Here is a 14,656-nt window from a genome sequence, read left to right as displayed (position 1 = left end):
TTTCTAATTAACTTATTCAAAATCTGTTACAGTTGAATTTTGTTTTCTGCAAGAGTTAACACTCTAGACAATGGAGCAGTGTATATAGAGTAGTATAACTTTATATTTTGCAGAGACCTGGAAATGGTCCGAGAATACACTGAAGACAGAGAGAGCCTGGAAAGACAAATTGAAATACTTCAGTAAGTTTTTAATAATTCACTGTTCTTTATTTACAAACTTTATTCTAAAGTGTGCACAGCTAAACATGTTTCTCTAGTTGTAGGGATATCTTGATGGAATGGGAAAAGAAAATATTATTAAGGGGAAATGTTTATTTTAGCTGCAATTTAAACTGTTTCTGTTGTATTAGACTTCACTTTACTACCTGGACTATTTAAGAATAGCTTTAGTGTCACATGCAGCAACCTGGGAACACAATGTAAAAATACTATCTGAATTTTGTATCCCTCCATGGGATCCCTATATATTCTTGTCCTTTCACAAAAGATGAAAGTATATTCTGTCTCAACTCTTCAAAAATTAAGTTGTAATGGCTCAGATATGTTTGGACTGGTACTGGTTGACTACTTCATTCTTATTTTACCACAAAATAACTGCACACATTATTACCTTTATATATAGTACTATAATGATTTCTGACAGTCTATCCCTGATGTCTCTATTTATGCATGCTACAGTTCTGTCTGCTTTTTTTTCTTTAATGCTGTTGAGCAGAGGGATACTGGACCATATCATGCCACTGATTTATAAGCGGAGCTCCTTATTGACTTAAGGGAGCCAAAAATATTAAAGATTTATCCACCACAACTGCCAGCTTCTTCAGTTCAATATTTGGTAGTGTGTGAGATTGCTGAGTCTTGAATACTTTTGGGGATTTTTGTTCTTAGCTTAATTGCCTTTCATTTCTTTATAATAAGCTGAACAAGATCCTTGTATATCCGTGTTATTCTAAATATTATCACTTGGCTCTTTTTTATTGACTTTGCCTCTCCAGTAACTCCCTCTTTTATCGTTATCTTTAAAGCATCAACAATGTGTCCAGTGCTGTATGGCGCGCACACACCGCTGCCTTAAAGGATCACCCAATCTAAATAGTTTTATATCCTCAGCAAGTTTCCTCATCATACTCATGAGTTTTCTTCCAAGTAATTGAACCAAATCTCTCCTTAAAGTTATCCCAGTGGCACTCAGACACTTTCACCTGTTCATCCCAAATCATTATCATTCACAAGCAGTTTCTGGCTTTGAGATCCAAATAACTCGGCTGAAGTCGCTCATCTCCCGTGTTCTACTTATTGACCTTGCAGAATTCTTTTAAGGATTACATAGATTATGTCCACTCCTCCTACCACCAAATATTTTCAGTTACTCAAATTTTTGGAAAGTATAGCATTTATGATCTTCCTTTTGTGAATTCAAGATAACATTCTTTATATGTCACTTTCTAACTTTCAGGTATGCCCCTATTTAATGATCTTGACTTTGCAACCTTAGGCCCTGATTCCAGGAACATATATGTGCTCAACTTTACTACCACGAGTAGTCATATTATTTTAATGTAGGTTTTTTTAGAATGTAATGTATACAATATATAATATTTTAATGATTCCATAGTGGACCAAATCATTGGTCTTCTCCTCCTGAATTCCTCCACCATAAGACTTTGTACATCAAAGGCTAGCTATATGTTTGCATACAAAGATAAACAAAATAGTCCAAAGAGAAGAAATACAATGAAGTGTGTTGTAAAGATTGCTAAGCAGTCAAACTCCCAGCTGGAGGACTAAAATAACCTATTCTGTTTTGTACATTGTCCAGCCATGTTGGAAGAAAGACGCAAGGCAATGGATATGGTATAATTCGGCCACAAATTTATTCATCTAAAATAACTAGGAGTTCCTAACATTAAATTCTACAGTGCAGGTCATAATTATTTCCTTAATCATTTCCACATAAGCCCCAACCTAGTCCCAGCCATCTTCTTGCTGAGACCCTGCACTCTACCCTTGTATGAGGGTTACGGAGGCTAAGAAAAGGAGAGGGTTGTTTCCCCTCTGTACCAGATGTAGGAGCCCCAAACCCTCCTTTCTCAGCTCCCTTAAGGGATGCTTCCTTCTAAATCCCCTTCCAGTTCATTTGATCTGATAACTGTATCCCTTTCATAATGAGTACCTACAGTGGACATCCACCACACAGAGGTGCCAGCAGTTAGCTTGGCTGCCTCCCTCTACCCCCTCTCGGTTCTCAGATATTTACCAATTCCTTCCTTAATATTGGACAAAAATATATCCACTCCCCAGTGTACCGCTAAGTCCTTTCCCTCTAAAGAAAGAGAGGCACCTACACTAAACAAATCTGTAGTGCTTTGATTGGGCAAATTCCGTTCTTTCCACACTCTTGTAGAAGTATGACTCTCCTTGCTGTTCCTTAATTGGTTTGTTGACACATTGTGAGTCAGGGTGTCAAGTCCTTCCCCCCCCATTGCAGATCAACTGGAAGGGCAGTGCCCCTCTTGACCTGGTCCAGTGACCACCTGCTCTTTCATACTCTGTCCAGGTAAACTTTCCCCTCTTCCTCCGCTTCCACTACATATTACAGAGAGAGCCCTTAAAGCGGTAATAACTCCTTGTCTTCTGGCCAGCTGACTAAGGACCTCGTCTACAGTTGCAGTGAGCCCAGTCGTAGTTCACAGTTTACTTGAGAGTAAACATCCGCAGTTGTTCATCGGAAAATGCTCACAACATTACACTTTGAGTACAATAACGGCTCTGGGCCACGCTTCTCATTAGAGTTCATTTAAGAAAAAAAGAACCTTTCTAATTCCATCACAACTGCTGGATTTGACAAGATGTAACCTGTAATGTAAAAATCTAATAATCCTTTTTTTACTTAACCTATTATAGAAGTTTTGCAAGAAAACTTTAATTTTGTTACCTGTTTCATCTTAGATCAGCTAACAGAAAACTACATGACAGCAATGATGGTTTAAGGAGTGCACTAGAAAACAGTTTAAGCAAATGCAACAGATCACTGGTATGTAATATAAAATTATAAGTTATATTAATATATTTTATATAAAGGGCCATATTCTGCTGTCTCTTACACCAGGGTAAGCTGAGAAAACTCTATTGACTTCAGTAGAATCATTCTGGGTTTACACTCATGTAACTGAGAGCAGATTTTGGTGCAGAGTTACTACATTCTGAAGTTGTCTGTTGTCTCTATGTGTACATAATTCCTAGTAAATATTGGGGTTATACACATGCATATCAAGAGATGAAAAGATCCTTTCCTTCATCCTGAAATGAATATATTTACATTGGAACCCTCAAATACTGAAGACACACTTTTGCACAAAACAACTTGAGTCTCAGCAGAGATTCACTGTAATCTGAATTGCAATCTGCCATTTAAATACATTGACAGAGTTCAGGACTTTCATTATATTTAACGGACACACAGGAGTTTCACTGTAACTGGGTTCACTTTCAATGGGTTCCACTGCCCCACCTCTAAGAAGCCACTCATACTTCCTGTGCTCTGGATTCTCCCTGTTCGCTGTAATTTGAAGGAAGGTATGGCTACACTTCGAGCTGCAAGGTGTAAATTCCAGCCTAAGGAGACATAGCCACGTGAGCTCTGATTGAACCAGTGTGCTAAAAATAGAGTGTAGCTGTGGCAGTTGAGGAATTAGCTGCCTCAAGTATGTACCTGTCCAAGATGCTAGGAATGTGCTTGAGGTGGCTAGCCTCTCACGCCGCTTGTGCCACTGCAACTACTCTTTTTTTAACATGCTACTTCTGATCAAGCTACTATAGGCATGTCTCCTCAAGCTGGGAATTGCACCTCCAGCTCAAAGTGTAAATAAACCCTGAAAGAAGTCTGGTTTGATAAGGACACGGAAACAGCAAGACATAGTACGGTTAAATGTAGTGGCCACAATTTTATTCATTTAAAACTCTTACCTAGCTGGAGTAGCTCCCGCCAAACTACCCTGCGGGGGTTTTCTCATGTAAATGTCAACTGGCCCCAATAGTTCCAATGGACTATAAACTTGAGGATGATTGTGAAGGTCAGGTTCCCTCTATACCCTCAGGCCTGCCAAGAGACCTTGATCAGAAGCTAGAGTCCCAAAGAACTCCCCATCTCCACATTGGAGGCAGGCGAGATAAGATGAGAGGAGGTACATGCTGAAATATAGAGGCAACTCCCTCACTGTGCGCTGAGGAGATATGCCTAAGCAGTCCACTGAGCTACAGGGACCTCCTCTGGACTCCTAACCCACCAACTGCACTGGTACCATCCAATATTGCAACAGTTGTAACGTAACCCTCTCCCTTCCCTCAGTCAAACATTCTGATGCTGGGTGAAAAAACCATCCAGCAGTTTGCCAGTTTTGCCATATAGGAAAATTCCCTTCCAGACCCTAAAACTGGTTGTCAGCCAAGCCCCTGGCATTACCAGAGATCCAGCAACTAGATGGGTTGGGAAGGGTGAGGCTGAAACAGGAAGCCCACAATGGCTACCCTGCCTAGGCAGCAAACTGTATTAACCCTCCTCCCCCACGAAATGGGATCCAGCATCATTCCCACCACCCAGTGAGAGCAGTGGTGGGTGGGCCAGGCTCCCTGAGTCCAGGCTCAAATGTACCATGTGACCCACCTCCCTCTCCCCCATACACCCTGCAGCACAAGGAAGAGAAAAGCAACCCTTACATGCTGAAAGCAAAGGGGAAAGGGTGAGAGAGGAAAAGAAAGGGGGGTATGTGGAACAGTCTCAGCTGCTCCCACCCGGGAACTCAACTCTCTCCCTTCAACCCCCTGCTTATAGCCCCATCACAGCTGCACCCTGGCTGGAAAGGTGAGCACATTTTGGTAAAATAGATATTGAGACTTTAAAATTTGGTATGATGTCTTCCAGCAGCCTGAATGTCTATGACCTGAGGGTATTTGAATCACATTGGTGATTTCGCTCTCTCCATCTTGACCACCTACATAATTCTAACTGGTGGCTATTCCAAAATGAGCAACAAATCTTAGGTCATTTCCCAAAATACTGCATTTCCAAAAAACTGTATTATAGTTCATGGAATGAGGTCACTTACTCAAATGACGCTGTTATACAGGCCAGCCACTTCACTCTCTCAGAAATCCCATTGCTGCTTGGTGGTTGATAACTCCAGAAGTTGGGGTCCATAATGTCATCCTAACATTACATATTTGAATGTAACATGTTGGACATATATACATGTTGACATCCAGTCCTGTTTTAAAGGATAAGGAAAAGAAAAAGTTGGATTTACATCATAACATACAGCAGCATTAGCTGTGATGGTTGTAATCCCACGTGTACAATAAGATACTTATAGACCTTTCTACACATGTCTGTTACAGCGTCTAACAAACATCTCCCCGGGGAATACAATTACTAGAAGCAGCCCCAAATGTAATGGTGGCCAGTCTCCTCAAAATCCACGATATGACAGGTAGGCCTGGTACATTTTTACTTAAATTATAGCATAACGATGGACCATTATACATGTCTTAAGACAGCCAAATACTTAGTACAAAATGGCAGAGTTAAACAGCCTTTTCTAGCTTTTCTCAATTCCAACTCAAGAAATTCAAGCAGAATTCAATTTGTGTCCTCTCAGCAGGACCAAGCCTTACAAAACATGATTCTAATATAGACCATTCTTAAATGGTCCCTTCAGCTCTGGTTTTTCAAGATCTTTAACCTGTATAGCTGGTGTCCCCTGTGTAATACCTTCTATCAGTGTATGAGGGCCTGATATTTCAAGGGGTTAAACATCCTCATCTCTCAATGAAATCCCAGTTAAATGAGTATGCTCAGTATTTTTTCTCAGCACTTTGCAGAATAGAGTGTATAGAGAGCATAAGACCATTTAATTAATTTTCAGCTTCAGAAATTCTTGGGGTAACTATTAAATGGGCAAAGCAACTGACTGTCTGCTTTGTTTTATTGGATATAAGTTCTAGATCCAAAACCCACTGAAGTCAATGGAAAGACTCCCATTGACCTCACTGGGCTTTGGATCAGGCTCTAAGTGCAATAGGTCATACCATTTTACTGGCTTGACACATTCTCTTTAGAGTTAGCTACAACTGCAGTGGAAAATGTGTTTTCTTTCTTAAATGACAGATTTTTCTCTCTTTTCCCCCCCCCCCCCCCTCCTTTGGTATTACTTCAAACTGCATATAGCTCTATATTAGGGCCTTTATATGGTTAACATATATATTTTGGCAGTGGGTTGACAATCCTTTTGTAAACATTAAATTGGCTTTCATTTTACACTAATGATATCCAAATATATCATTAATTGAATACTATTATTGAATCTGCTGTCTCCACGTTGGAGACTTATTTACAGGCTATAAAATTCTGATTGCAACAAACTATCTTTCTGCTGAATGCAGATAAAATAGATTCCCTCTTGTTAGATCCTCTGTATCTTTTGAAAGGAGATTTCCCTTACTAAGTTGCACATTAAAATAAGTAATTTTCTGAAGTTAAGGAAGGAAGAAGTCTATTTAGCAGGCCTTAGGGATATCCTTCTCTGAGAGCGTTTAAAAAACACCAACCTGCTATTCTGTGCAATCTAGTGTATTCCAATCTGAAGTGAAAAAATTGATTTCTTCAGAAGTACATGTGCCAGAGGTAAAACTCATTCCTGGCATGTATGGCTTAGCAGTATTTAGAGAGAGATGAAGTTCTGCTCCCAAAATGTCTGTCCATTTTCAACACATATCAGACAAGAAACATCAAATCAGTGTTCAGAAATCTGGGTGCTGGTTTGGATTCTAACCTTGCCTTTAAGACATTTTGAATAGTAAATATATTTTTCTTTTCTCTGGTCATATAACCTCTCTTATATTAAGTTGCCTTAAGCACGTATGGAATTCCCAACACTGATTATGTGCTTTAGTGATTTTGAAAATTGACTAATGTAGTCCTTTGTTTGAGGTTATGCTTAATGCTCTTAACTTTGCTACAATATGAACCCTTTGTTCTCATATATCAGTGACTTTTTATAGGCTATATGCATGAATACAAATAGTATTACAGTACTACTGTGGTATTCCAAAACCAAGATCATGAGTATTTGAATGAGAACTCATTACCCTGGGAGCATGGAAATAGACAGTTCTGAAGTTGTTGCAACAGAAAATGGTCCCTGTAATGCTGACCAGTAATTGATAGAAATTATCTGGGAGTAGGCAACCCTATGAATCCCAATGAATAGAAACTACAGCCCCACAGAAGGCCTCATCTCCATGCTGCACACTAGTGCTCAGATCACTTGGCAGCAAAACTCTACAAGAAACAATGCTGCCATTGGCTATATTAGCTGCAACTGTGATTTCCACTCCTATAAGATAGAGCAAAGTTCACTCCACTACTTTCAGGCATTTTCCACCCCACTTTACTTTTATTTGCTCCTGTCCCTGCTTGCTGCAGGTAGGGGCTGGAGACCATAATACCTTTTTTGAAGGTTTCCCTCCCTCCATTTCTCTTTCTTTTCCTTTCCCCTTTTTGTACAAATTAACTTAAAAAGGAAAGACAGTGAGTCACTTTTACTTCAAGCACTACTGTCATTTGAGTATCCTATTGTATGTCATGGCACCCAAAGCAAAACAAAGATAGCCTTGGAAAAGAAAAGCGAATCAAAGGGGAACATTGTCTTGGAAAGGAGGGGAGAGTCAAGCCCATACTTACGAGAAACCAATTGTTTCTGGCCGTTATGCCAAAGATTATGTATAGGACATCTAAAACTGGAACTGAACACCTATCTGTCCTGCTTCTTCAACTGTTGCTGCGCTTGTGATTTCTGCTGCCTCCTTTTTCATATTCACAGATATTTGCAGGACAATAAATTATAAGTAAAACCTGGCTACATCCATTTATATTCAGAGACGGTTTTCCAGGTCCTGGGATGGACTAATATCTCTACTGCCCTGTTTTTAATATGTTCATGGTACAATGTTCTATTTTTTTTTAACAACCATTTCCTTTTGGATTAAGAATAAGAATGCCAGACTGTGAATAAATACAACATCCTCACCATGGCATGTTAGATGAACTGTTTGGGTGCTCACTGCTAAGGATCTAAATTAAGGAATTCATTTATTGGAGATTAAAAAAATAGAGATTCTTCTTTCAGTAAAGAGCAATAAAATGTGTACCTGAAATGTCTTATTTTGTTGGGGAATCAGATCCTGTAAAAAGCATATCCCCTCCCCCCCCGCTTTTGTCACCAGATCATCTCGTTCTTCCTATGTGGATGAAGATGAGTGTTTAGCCCTTTGTGACCCTCTGCAAAGGATAAACTGTGATGCTGATAGCTTGTCTGAAAGCTGCTTTGACAGTGGTTTGTCTACCTTGAGAGACTCAAATGAATATGATTCAGAAGTGGAATGGAGACATCCAAGAAGTTTTCAAAGGCCACACTGTATGCAGGACAGTTCTGGTGGTGATGCTTCTGATACAGATGTAAGCTCCAGTCTTATTGCATTGCTAAGAGACACCTTTGTTGGGAGGCAAAATTAGCTCCCTGTTTGTGAAGTGAACTCTATCTTTTTTACATAAGTCAGGGAACCTAAATTGTCTTTACCTGGGTCATAAGCATTAAAACAGAATTAATAGGAAACTTTTGTGGGATGCTTAAGGGAACACTCTGTGGTTTAAAAAGTCCCATTTTAACTGATTTTATAGACTCATTAATGAAGCTATAACTTTTCATAAGTTTGTAAAAGTGAATTTAATATTTCTGAAAGTTGATAAATTATTAGCTCTGAAGATTAAAGTCCTTCTCTTATCAACTGAAGAGATATAATCGAGGTAGTACATCACCCACAGCCTGCCAATGTGCCTTGGCAGTGATGTGAAAAGAGAATAATAATAATAATAATAATAGTATTTATTAACACTTACAACATTTTACATGCAGAGATCTCAAAAAACTTTACAATGTAGGAAAGCATTGTTGTCTTCTTTTGACTAAAGAGGAAGCTGAAATGGAGATAGATGTAGTGACTTACTGTGAGGCAGTGACAGAGCTGGGTATAGAATACTGGCCTCCTGACTCCTAAGTTGCTCCATCTCCCTGACTCTTCAGTCCCTGATCTTTGTGTTGAGAATGCTACTAAGGGTACCAATTAATGTCAACTGCGGTGACTTTGTTTAATTAAGGAGGTGGCTCAAACTTATTGAAGTATTTCTTTCATAACTTTTGAAGTAATTTTTCTCACTGTTTATTGTAATCTTTCTGAATCTGAAAATTTCCTTGCTGAAATCTTTTATTCCTATTACATCCGGAAACCAGCTTGATGTTTTAGGGTTGTTTGAGTACTAGGCATTTGGCACTGATTGTTCTTGAGAACACTAGAGTAGAGAAAGATATTTGTTTTGGGGGGAAAATCCAAGATACATAACACTTCAAAGCACTATTTTTTTCTGAATTGAGATATTACAAAAATAGTAACATTTACTGGTAATTGCAGGTTCCAGAGATCAGGGATGAAGAGGCTTATAGCCCTGACAACAGCAGTACAGCAGAAGACTGGAAATCCTCCCAACCAGTCAGTCGAAGCAGCTCTAGTGCTTCAACAAGGAGGTGTCTCCCTGCCCTCTCTCCACAGGTAACCAGTCCAGAGCACTTTTAGAATCCTAGAATATCAGGGTTGGAAGGGACTTCAGGAAGTCATCAAGTTCAACCCTAGGACCAATCCCCAGACAGATTTTTACTCCAGTTCCCTAAATGGCCCCCTCAAGGATTGAACTCACAACCCTGGGTTTAGCAGGCCAATGCTCAAACCACTGAGCTATCCCTCCCCTGCTTAACTATACATACTTAACTATACTGCAATTTTTTTCTCATTTTTAATATGGATTTGGTGGGCTCTTTTTGCTTTTAGACAGACACAATAGACAGTAACCTGAAATACCCTAATTCAGAGAAGGCTTACAAGATCGTTCTTGCTGGAGATGCAGCAGTAGGGAAATCCAGTTTCCTTATGAGACTTTGCAAGAATGAATTTCGAGGAAACACCAGCGCAACTCTGGGTAAGGATTTGAGATCTAAAGCATATGGGTGCCTAAATGTGTATTAGGTTGGGGAAACTAAATGGTCATGTTTATCTTTATAAAACATGGAGCATGTTCCTGAACATCCTCTGCACAAAGACACCCATTAAAATCAGTGTGGAGGGGCTGCAGTATCAGGATCCTTGAACCTACTTTAAAAAAAAAATCCTCTTTCAGTTGTCCATTATCTTCTCTTTCCTGCTATGATTGCCACCCCCCAGCACACCCCTTGTGGCCCCTCATGGCCCTGCACTCACCATGTATCCTCTTCCTGGGGTCTGATTTATTAAGACTTTCTACAAGGTGTAACTCACTTTGTTAATTTCCCCAGTTTATGCCCACTCTGGATCCATATAAGAGTCTCTTGCTCCTCTTCAGGTGGTCTCCCAGCCCCCTTTCTGGAACTGGGGTTGAACTTTAAATTGTCACTTCCTGTCCCTCAAGTCAGGAGTCTCCAGCTTCCCACCTGTAGTGGGGTTGTAATTTAGGCAATTACAGGTCTCTCTGCTCAAGACAGAAACCCCCAGCTCTCCTCCCGGAGCACGGTGTACTTCAAGAAGTCATTCTGTCTCTCCTTAAAGTAGGATCCCCAGCCTTCTGGATAATTCAGAAGTTATTAACTCTCTCCTTAAGCCAGGAGTCCCTCATGTGTACTCATTTAGGTCCTCAGTGGAGCCTCAGCCAGATTCTCCTCCAACTGACCCTTTTCCTCTAATTAGTCCTTTAATCCTCATGCTAGGAGGGTTCAGCAGGCAAACTTTCTCCTTCTGGTGTCATCCTTGCTATTGGGGAGGCAGCGTATACGCTAGTCCCCTTCTCCCAGCTCATCTCCAATTGGTCAGGTCAGAATGGAGCCTTGCCACACCCACTCTGCAGTAACTTACTTTCTCCAAACAATACTTATACTCGGAACTGCTTCCTCTCTACCAGTACCTTTTATTATCTAGGTCTTTACATATATCAGACCCTCCCAGAATCCTCAACGGGCTTGCGAGTGGACAGGCAGAAGGGGGACACTTAAGAATCCCAACCCTTATCTCTGTCCTTTTTCATATCATTTTCTCTTCATCCTTTCTTCTTCAAAGTGTTCTTGAAGCCTGGAATAGCTCTAATTCAAATGCAATTGGAAGGATTTTAAAAGCTTGGAGGTCTCAACATTCCAATCTATATTATCACATCCATGAACTACTGTAGTTATATTAAGTTCAAAGCTTGACTTTTTTTATCTGCCCATCAAATCACTTGTGTGTTTGTTTGTTGTGATTTGAGGGTTATTTTTTGTTTGTTTGCTCCTTGTTTGGAATAAGATCTACTATACAAAATATTTTCTGTCCTTCTGTAAAAAGCTTTTATAATATAACATATGTGGAGCTTTTTGTTTGTTATGATGTGAAATTTGCATCAGTAAATGCATGAGAGGATGTTTTAATTCCCCCCCCCCAAAACCAATTGATTATGCACCATAATACACTGGGGGATTACTGCGTTTTTTTGGGGTGCTTTAACTCTTGAGCTCTTTCTCACAATATACTAAATGACTTGTAATTTGAAATGGCTGTTACAGCCTATTATTTGAAATATATCACACTGTTATTCATTTGTAATTATGTTGATAATAGTATTAATGTAGTTCTTAAATCAAAGCCAATATTATGTCCACTGACTAGTTTTGTACACTTTATATTTCTTTTTAAGGAGTTGATTTTCAAATGAAAAGGCTTGTTGTTGATGGAGAACCTACAGTGCTCCAGCTATGGGACACAGCAGGACAGGAGAGGTTAGTAATGCTCAACAGATTACTAGGATGTAGATGTGAATTGACTTGTTTCTTAGTGAAGAATTTGTATTCGCATCTGACTTTTTTCCTAGTTGTAAGAAAAATAGTAACAGTTTCTTGTCCACATTATTTCTCCTATTTTTACTTTTCAGTCCCTTCCTTACTTTTGCTATTACAGACCTTTACCTTTGTAAGGGCTCAGTCTTAGGAGGTGTTCAATGACCTAAATTCCTATTCGGATTCTTGACCTTGATTCCCATTGAGCACAGCCAATTGTCTCTTCTGTGGTATCCAAAGTCTTTTTAAGAGAGGCATGATAAACTTGCACAAATTGCTGAATTCTCATAAATGGATCTGTAAACTATCTATGTAGTTTTATAAACTCCATAAAATCCCATGAGATCCTGGACTACAGAGAGCCAATACATTTTAGCTGACACAATTGTGTGTATATTAAGGTGCCTGATCTAATTCCACTGAAGTCAGTTATAATCTTTCCATTCACTTCAGTAGAATTTGTATTGGGCATGCTGTCTGTTTTTGCATTGAGTAAAGACGATGTATTATGTGGAATAGGAAGTTAAAAGGTATATTTGGCCCACTCGTTTTTCATCATTATGTGAAGAATCTCAAATGTGCAATGTAATGCCTTGTCAGTAATCTTAGTTTTGGAGCAGAGCACAGTACGTTTACAGAAAAGAAAGCCCTCTATAATTGAGGGACTCATCCCTGTTGTAAATCCATTGGTTTCATATTCCACACCCATTTTCTTGACTTCAGAAATGTTATACTAGAAATGAATTTGGCCCACTGTGTTTATGAACTTTGCCTCTCAGACAGGAACCTAAACATGCTACCATATCACCGAAACTCCTGTGTGAAGAAGGTGTCCTACATGTACATTGCTGTTTACTGCAAAGTGTTGTCTGACTGCGGTATAGGATACTGCAGGTTTTAATGGAGTGTTTATAGAAGTGCATAAATAATTTGGAGAAACCTTTATATGAATTCAGTAATACATGCAAGTTTGTCACATTTTTCTTAAGAAGGCTGTGGGGGAGACAAATTTATTTAACAGACTAAGCTAATACAATAATGATTCATTATTAATGGTAGTAATATTAAATCTATGTTTAAAATGTTTCAAACATCATTTTTTTTCTAAAAGATTTCGAAGTATTGCCAAGTCATATTTCAGAAGAGCAGATGGCGTGTTACTGTTGTATGATGTGACATGTGAAAAGAGTTTTCTTAATGTACGAGAATGGGTGGATATGATTGAGGTAAGAACTTAACTGTGTGAAATCTGCAAAGTACACTTACTATGTAGTCATTTTAATATTTTTTTTTTAATTAGGAAATGGGCATTTCCTTTGGGAGAACTGTGGTATGGGTCAGAACCATGGAGTCCTTTTAGGGATACTTGTTTTATTTGTTTTTAAATCTACATTAAGGTGGTTGTGTTGCAGAATTGGCCAACATGCAGTTTCCACTAGTAATGCAAGTTAAATGCACTGCTGTCAGGATACAAGAGATTAAACTAAATCCTGACACAAGCTTCTAGGCTCTCATTAAAGTTGCTGAAATGTGGTGTTTGGTATCACAAAATACCATGTAATCAACCATTTCATATTGTTCCCCCCATCTTGTCTGAATATCTCACTTCCCTTTGATCTGAAAATGCAATACTCACCCATTTCAAATAGTTTATGGGAACAAGCTCAATTTTCTTTGTGGCCTCTGCCACAGTACAGTGTTTCTTCCTGTACAACCACCATCTTTCCTATAATCCACAGCAGTGTTTTCCCCTCTAGCTTTATCTTATTATTACCCTTTTGTGTTACCTGAATACTAATTTGCATTTAATAAAAAGGGCTTCCCTCCTTTGCCCAAAGGTGTTTAATAGAAAGGAAGGTGATTAGAATAAAATTTCATTTGCCTCTTAGAAAGAATGCTTTTTTTACCATGGAAATTGAATTAGCCCCTGTTTTTAGGGGTAATTGTGTCATATAAAATAACATAAGAATGGACATTATGTGTCAGACCAATTGCCTATGTAGCCCAGAGTCCTGTCTTCTGACAATTGCCAGTACCTGATGCTTCAGAGGCAATGAACAGAACGGGGCAATTTCTAGTGATCCATCCCATCGTGCAGTCCCAGCTTCTGGAAGTTGGAGATTTAGAGACACTTGAAGCATGGGGTACATTCCTGACCATCTTGGCTAATAGCCATTGATGGACCTGTCTTCTATGTACTTATCTATTTTTTGAACCCAGTAAAACGTTTGGCCTTCACAACATCCCATAGCAATGAGTTCCACAGGTAGACGCTGAACTATGTGAAGAAATATTTCCTTATTTCTTTCTGTTTGTTTTAAATCCACTGCCAATTAATTTTATCAGGTGACCCCTAGTTCTGATGTTATGTGAAGGGGTAAATAACACTTATTTATTTTTTCCACACCATTCATAATTTTATAGACCTCTTTCATATCCCCCACTTAGTCTTATCTTTTCTAAACTGAACAGTCCCAGTCTTTTTAATCTCTCCTCGGATGGAAGTTGTTTTATATTCCTAATCGTTTTTGTTGCCCTTATCTATACCTTTTCCAATTCTAATGTGTCTATGTTGAGCCATAATGTGCAGTGTTAATTTCCATAAGAGTTATCTAGCAAATACAATTGTTGTTGGAAATGCATTCACTCCTGGCAGGTTCACTATTAAGATGGCTATTTTATAAGTTGTTTTATCTGTTCAACATGACTGGTGTT

General features: G+C 39.0%; 1 protein-coding gene across 1 annotated transcript in view; it reads left to right on the top strand.

The window, feature by feature from the left end:
• Positions 1-14,656, top strand: part of RASEF (RAS and EF-hand domain containing) — a 49,281-nt gene that overhangs the window by 29,597 nt on the left and 5,028 nt on the right. Inside the window, exons 7-14 of the mRNA XM_065549445.1 lie at positions 114-182; positions 2,952-3,036; positions 5,397-5,488; positions 8,283-8,514; positions 9,525-9,662; positions 9,939-10,086; positions 11,803-11,884; positions 13,053-13,167. Of these exons, the coding sequence (XP_065405517.1) occupies positions 114-182; positions 2,952-3,036; positions 5,397-5,488; positions 8,283-8,514; positions 9,525-9,662; positions 9,939-10,086; positions 11,803-11,884; positions 13,053-13,167 (961 nt within the window). The remainder of the gene's footprint in view (positions 1-113; positions 183-2,951; positions 3,037-5,396; positions 5,489-8,282; positions 8,515-9,524; positions 9,663-9,938; positions 10,087-11,802; positions 11,885-13,052; positions 13,168-14,656) is intronic.

This window comes from Chrysemys picta, chromosome 6 (assembly GCF_011386835.1).
Source record: "Chrysemys picta bellii isolate R12L10 chromosome 6, ASM1138683v2, whole genome shotgun sequence".
In the NCBI taxonomy this organism is placed as follows: Eukaryota; Metazoa; Chordata; order Testudines; family Emydidae; genus Chrysemys; species Chrysemys picta.
This window is presented reverse-complemented; position numbering and strand designations above follow the sequence as displayed.